The sequence below is a fragment of the Sinocyclocheilus anshuiensis genome, unplaced genomic scaffold (assembly GCF_001515605.1).
Source record: "Sinocyclocheilus anshuiensis isolate Anshui unplaced genomic scaffold, SAMN03320099.WGS_v1.1 scaffold2305, whole genome shotgun sequence".
NCBI lineage: Eukaryota > Metazoa > Chordata > Actinopteri > Cypriniformes > Cyprinidae > Sinocyclocheilus > Sinocyclocheilus anshuiensis.
In genome coordinates, this window is record NW_015552535.1 from 239946 (window position 1) to 246984 (window position 7039).

At 34.8% G+C, this 7039-nt stretch overlaps 1 protein-coding gene across 1 annotated transcript in view; it reads left to right on the forward strand.

The window, feature by feature from the left end:
- The window catches only part of LOC107663746 (receptor-type tyrosine-protein phosphatase mu-like), a 313414-nt gene that overhangs the window by 191364 nt on the left and 115011 nt on the right, over positions 1-7039 (forward strand). The window contains exon 14 of the mRNA XM_016454059.1: positions 1076-1218. Coding sequence (XP_016309545.1) covers positions 1076-1218 — 143 coding nt within the window. The remainder of the gene's footprint in view (positions 1-1075; positions 1219-7039) is intronic.

Sequence of the window (7039 nt, forward strand, 5' to 3'; positions counted from 1 at the left end):
GTCAGTGAGTAGTAAAAACATTTTTTAATGATAAAAGACAACTTTTTACTCTAAATTATCATTACTATAATTCAAAAATATTATTTTATTATTTTTAATTTAATTTAATTTTATTTTATTTTTTTTTTCCCATTACTGTAATTACTACAATTACAATGAATGTAGGTTATTATTATTATTATTATTATTATGATTATTATTATAATACATATTAATTTTATTTACTTTTTAATTTAAGTTTTATTTAATTTTATTTAATTTTAAAATGGAAATGAGTGTGACTTTATGCTCAGTGAGTAGTAAAACTTTTTTTAATTATAGAATGCATCAAATTATACCCTAAATTATCATTACTGTAATGCAAAAAATATTATTTTATTATTTTGAATTGAATTGAATTTATTATTAATTATATAGAAATTGTGTAAATATTTGATCAACAATTTTTCAACATATATTTAAATTATAAAAGATTTGCATTTTACCCTAAATGCTTAATTTAATTTAATTTAATAATTTGTAGTATCATTTAAAAAGGAAATTTTTTAATTTTTAAGAAAACTTTATGCATATATATATGCAGTGTATATATATATATATATATATATATATGTATGCAGGGTTTGAAATTACTGTTGGTTTATTCTGGGTTTTTTTTTTTTTTTTGGCTAGTAGAAGTTATGAATGGCCAGTAATTTAAAAATTTAGTAGCCAAATTGGCTGGTGAGTGAAAAAGTTAATTTCAATCCCTGTATATATGTACACACACATATAAGATGTATTATTTTAAGCATTACTTCAACTGAAAATGTGCGTGGCTTCATGAGTATCATGGTGTCTATTTTGGCAGAAATTGGTCACAGCTGCTTTGCCTTTATATCTGCCGCGTGTAAACGTGAAAACACGATTAAACAGCATCTCAAACAGCAGCCGATCCTGAATGCGATCGGATTGCTTTGAGCGAGCGCGTGGGACTGAACTGAATGCGAGCGCGTGTTGGTCTTTTCACGGCAGACGAGATGTTTTCTGAAGTCTGGCTCAATGGCGTAAGGGGATCAGTGTGAACGTTTGTCAGTCTGGCTGCTGTTCTTCGCCGCTGCCCCCGCAGGTTTTCATGAGGAATGCTCCTCTATTTCTGGAGACGATGGGATTGTTCTCGGTCTCGTCCCTCGAGGCGGCTGCTCTTTTCTGCGTTTTTCCTCCGCTATTGTTTCTTCGGTCAGAGTCGCGTCTCAGGAGAGTCTCTGTGTATCTCGGCGCATCGCTGATGATGACAGAAAGCAGCTTTTATTACTGCGTGGATCATATGCTTAGAAATCTTTATCCTCTTTTGATTTCCCCGGTTCCTCTTAAAGAACAGCAGAGGAACCAGTCGTGCTGCTTTTACAGCCCCTGATCGTCCTTTTATGATCCTTTCTGTCATTTTAGGATATTTTATTCCAAGCTGAGTTTTATTAACTTCCGTTGAAATCATAACAGCATTTTGTCTTTATAGAATTTTATGAGTTTTTAGGTGATTCTCAACTTCAGATCATATTCACCTCAAAAAGAAAGAAAATGAGGCCTGGTTTTAGAACCAGTATTTTTATTTATTTATTTTTTCCTTTATTATATTTTATATTATTTTATTAAATCTTATTCCAGTTGAAAATTTAGGCTCACCCTAATTTTCAAATGAGAACTTACATTTTTTTTAGAAAATAGTTATTAAAAAAATAAAATTTTTTTACTCCAAATTATCATTACTGTAATGCAAAAAATATGTATAAATTTACTATAATACTATTATATATATATATATATATATATATAAAATACTATAATATACTATAATATTTCATTGTTTTTTTTGTTGAAAATGTGACTTTTTTATAATAAATTTTTTTATCACATTTTACCCTAAATTCTCATTACTGTAATTCTTTTTAATTTTATTTAAAGCATTATCTAAATTAAAAACGTGTTTGACTTTATGCTCACACCAACCGTCCAATGAGTACTTTTTTAAAAAATTATTATTTTTATTTAAAAAAAAAAACTATAACATTTTACCCCAAATTCTCATGACTTTTTATTACTTTTATAATGTAAAAAATAGTTTATGTGATATAAGTTTTATTTCAATTAAAAATGTGTACGACTTTGTTAGGGTTAGGGTAATGCAAAAAATATGTATTTTTATTTTACTTTATTATTTAAATAGCTTATTATTTGAAAAAAAGTCAAATAAATTGAAAATTTGTGTGACGTTATGTTCACACCAATTTTCCAATGAGTACTTTTTACCATAGTACTGTACAAAATAAGAAAGCATTTTTTATTTTACGGCCTGGACATGTTTGTTTAGGGGTTTTGTTATGTTTTGTCCTGAAACCTGTCTCCTCGGTCAGACTCTCGGACTGTAAATTCTCCTGAAAGTGAATCTCTGTCTTTGTGTTTTCCTGCTGTCCTCCAGAATCCGGCGCTGATCCTCAGCAGGTTTATGAAAGAGGGAGTAAATCAGGGATCTTTAGAGATGCTATTAAATCTGCTGGACACACGAGGCTGATCAATACGTCCAGCGCTCAGCCTCAACTTCACACATACATCACACTCAGACGGAGATATGAATCCTCTCTCTCTCTGTGCTGTTGTTGATGCAGGTGTTATTGGCTTGTTGTATTGTCCGCGCGCTGGTTACGTGTTTCTAATGAGCTCCGCTCACATAGCGCTCCAGCAGCTTCCGGTTGCCATGGCTGCAGCTTCCTCGTTAATTAAAGGATGAGTTTGTAACGTCTCTGATCCTGCGGCGGCTGGAACGAGAGGAAGATTTACTGCATTTGAGAACATGTCTGAAAACAAAGCAGCTTACAGTAATACTTACAACAAACAGCTTTGTGACACTTTAGAATAATGTACTTTTATATTCATATAAAGCAGGTTCCAAAAGTCGACACTGACCGCACTGAAATCACTAAAACATGTTAATGCAATTTAATTCAATATTTATTCATTTTAATTAAAGCTGGAACCGTTTTAGAATAATATACCACATGACTAAAAATCACTAAAACCTATTCATTGAATTTTTTAATGTATTTATTTGGTTGGGTATTTATTTGGTTTGTTAGTTGTGTATTTAGTTTATTTTTTATGTCAATTAAAGCTGCAAAACAGTTTTAGAATATACTACACTAAAAATGGCTAAAACCTGTGAAGTGAATTTAATTTATTCACTTATTATTTGAATATTTATTTATTTAGTTGGTTGTTATTTGTTTGTTCAAAATAAAGATGGAAAACAAAGTTTTAGAATTTTAAAAAGTTAGGAATAATGTATGATATTACTAAAATTACAAGAACCTGTGAATTAATTAATTAATTAGTTTGTTTGTTTGTTTTTCATTTCAATAAAAATAATTTTAGAATTTAGAAAGTTAGAATTAATGTACAACATCACCAAACTCACTCAAACTACTTTTGTTTGTTTATTTATTTATTCTTTATTTAAATAAAATGTCATTTAGAGCTGAAAAACTTTTTTTTTTTTTGGGGGGGAAAAATTATAGTAAAATATATTAACATAAGACATTTTTCATATTCATGTTTTTATATTTTTAATAGAAGAAATATTACATTTTATTATTGTAAAATGCAATATACACTTGTAGTTATGAATAGAAAAGTGCTAAATCGACATATTCTGCTGGTGGTATCAGACTTTGGGACCCTCTATGAATTCTAATAGTTGCACATGTAAGTAATATGTGAATATTCATAAGCATAATATTCATAATATGTGTGACAGTATGTGTTAACGACTTCCTAATGAAAGACACATACATACACTGAGTGCTAGGAATTAATCTGCAGGAGGTGTTTGTATTTGTGTCACATTCACAGCTTGTTTCTGAGAAATAAAGCGTAGTCCTGATGATGATGATGATTGTGCTTCATACGGCTGTGTGTGTTTGGTGCTGATGTGTGTGTGAGTGTGTGATGTGTGTCTGCGGTTCAGCTGAAGGTCTGTAGATCACAGCGGTCAGTGTCATATCTGTAAAGTAATGGCTGGCCTTTAAGTCGGCAGTAAATCTTCAGAAAGGCCTTGTTCTGCTCTTTAGCAGCTGAGTTATTCTCTGCTGACGCTCCAGATCTTCTTTGTTCTTCTCAGCACCGGCTCGTCATTAAACATCCTATCATATATATATACTGTGCATATAAACATAAATATAGGTTTATTTTTTTAATTATATATTTTTCATGAATTTATTTCTTTTTGGATTTTTTTATTTTTCTTTTCAGATTATTTTATTAAAACATAATTAAATTTCTCCCCCCAGAAACCAGGTTTATTTTGATTTCTGCTCAGTGTAGGAGTTTGACCTTCTTCCGTTGGAGGATCTGCTGGCTTTCACCGGATTTACAGCTGAACATCATGTAGGCGATTAGCGAATGACTAAATGATTCGCCAACAAAAGTTATTGATTCTATTAACCTTTGTGAAATAATTAATCCGTGTCTGATTAACCTAAACCCCTCTTAATTCAATTATCAGTGAGTCTGGGATAATGTTCAGCTAATTGCACCAATCACACGTTTTAATTGCGGGTTCGTTTGAAGGGATCGAGCTGCAGTTCTGACTTTGCTGCCGTTATGAACAGAAAACAGAGAAGTGAGTTTCTGATCAAAGAGTGAACTAATACGGAGAGATAGATGGAGGGATGCTAGATTGATGATGGGTGGATGGATGGATGGATGAATAGATGGTATAAGGATGGATAGATGATGGATAGATTGGATTGATAGAGGGATGTTAGATGGAGGGTGGATGATGGATGGACAGCTGGAGGGATGGATAGAAGATGAATAGATGGAGGGATGCTAGATAGAAGATGGATGAATAGATAGATGATGGATGGATGATGGATAGAAGGATGATGGACAAATAGATGGATGGATGGAGAGATAGATGGTGGATGGATAGAAGATGGATAGATAAATGGAGGGATGCAAGATGAATGGATGGATGGATATATGATGGATGGATGGATAGATAGAAGATGAATAAACAGAGGGATGCTAGATGGATGGATAGATGGATGATGGATAGTAGAATGGATGATGGATAGAAGGATGATGGACAAATAGATGGATGGATGAATGAATGGAGGGATATTAGATGGATGATGGATGAATGGATTGATAGATGGTGGATGGATGAATGGATGGATAGAAGATTGATAGATAGATGGGGGATGCTAGATGGATGGATGGATGGAGGGATGCTAGATGGATGGATGGATAGATGATGGATAGATGGAGGAATGCAAGATAGATGGATGGATGGTTGGATAGATGATGCATGGATGGATAGAAGATGAATAGATGGAGTGAAGCTAGATGGATGGATGGATAGAAGATGAATAGATGGATGGATGAATGGATGGATAGAAGATTGATAGAAAGATGGGGGAAGCTAGATGGATGGATGGATGGAGGGAGGGAGGGAGGGAGGGATGGATGGATTGATGGATGGATGGAAGGATGGATTGATGGAGGGATGCTAGATGGATGGATAGGTGATGGATAGAAGATTGATAGATAGATGGGGGATGCTAGATAGATGGATGGATGGGTGGGTGGATTGATGGATGGATGGAGAGATGCAAGATAGATGGATAGATGATGGATAGATGGAGGGATGCAAGATGGGTAGATAGATGGGGGATGCTAGATAGATGGATGGATGGATGGAAGGATGCTAGATGGATGGATTGATGATGGATAGATGGAGGGATGCAAGATGGATGGATGGATAGAAGATGAATAGATGGAGGGCTGCTGGATGGATGGATGGATGGATGGATAGATAGATGGATGGATGGATGATGGATAGAATGATGATGGACAAATAGATGGATGGATGAATAGAGAGATAGACAGAGGGACGCTAGATGGATGGGTTGATAGATGGTGGATGGACAGATAGTTGATGAATGGATAGATGGAGAGATGCTAGATGGATGGATGGATTGGTGATGGATGGATGATGGATGAATAGATGGATGGGTGGACAGAATGATAGATAGGGTACTATCTGCTGGTCTGACTGTAGTGGACAGGAAGCTGTTGGAGTGTGTGTAGTGTTTCTCCATCAGCTGATTCACAGGAAGTGCAGGAGGACGTCCAGCCGTAATACCGCTCGTAATTTCAGCTTCATTTGATTTATCTCAGCGTGTCTCAGAGACCATATCCTCGCTAAGACTCCAGCTCCGGCTTTCTTCATCCGCCGGAGAATTGCAGAGAAAAGCTCTCCGTATTCCATTATTTCTCCTCCGTATCAAGCTCTGTAATTTCGCTGCTGTGTGGCTTTTTTTCTCTGGGCTCGAGCAGAAATGCAGCCCTGCGTGTCAGTTCAGTGTTTTAATATCTGAGAATAGCGCAGTGCATTTTATTTTATGCTGTTGAGATCCCCTGCAGATGGATCCGGCCGCTCAGCGCTGTAAATGAGCCTCGAGCCGCCGGCTTTAGCAGTTAATTAAATGTGTTCAGAGGAAGACTCTTGGCTAACCTCTCGGCGCCGGTGCCGGTCCAGCAGCGGATTATCCGCTAAACACTGTCCTGTTGAAGCAAACGTGGAGTCGCTGTGTTTTCCAGGAAGCGCCGCTCATGTGTTTCCGCTGTTGTGTGTTTGAGATTTGCCAGTCAGGTGTTTAAGACTCGCAATGAAATGAAATGCCAGATTCTACTGGAAGCTCAAACGTTTTTGCACATAATACAGGTGTTGTCAGAATGCCATCACTTACACAAACATATCACAAATGTATATATATTATAAAAAATATATTTACTGTATTTATTATGTAAAACATTTTTTTTTTATGTATAAAAATATATATTTTTAATTTATATATGTGACCCATGACCACAAAACCAGTCATAAGTGTCCATTTTTCAAAATTGAGATTTGTACATCATCTGAATAAATAATCTTTCCATTGATGTATAGTTTGTTAGGATCGGACAATATTTGGCTGAGATACAACTATTTGAAAATCTG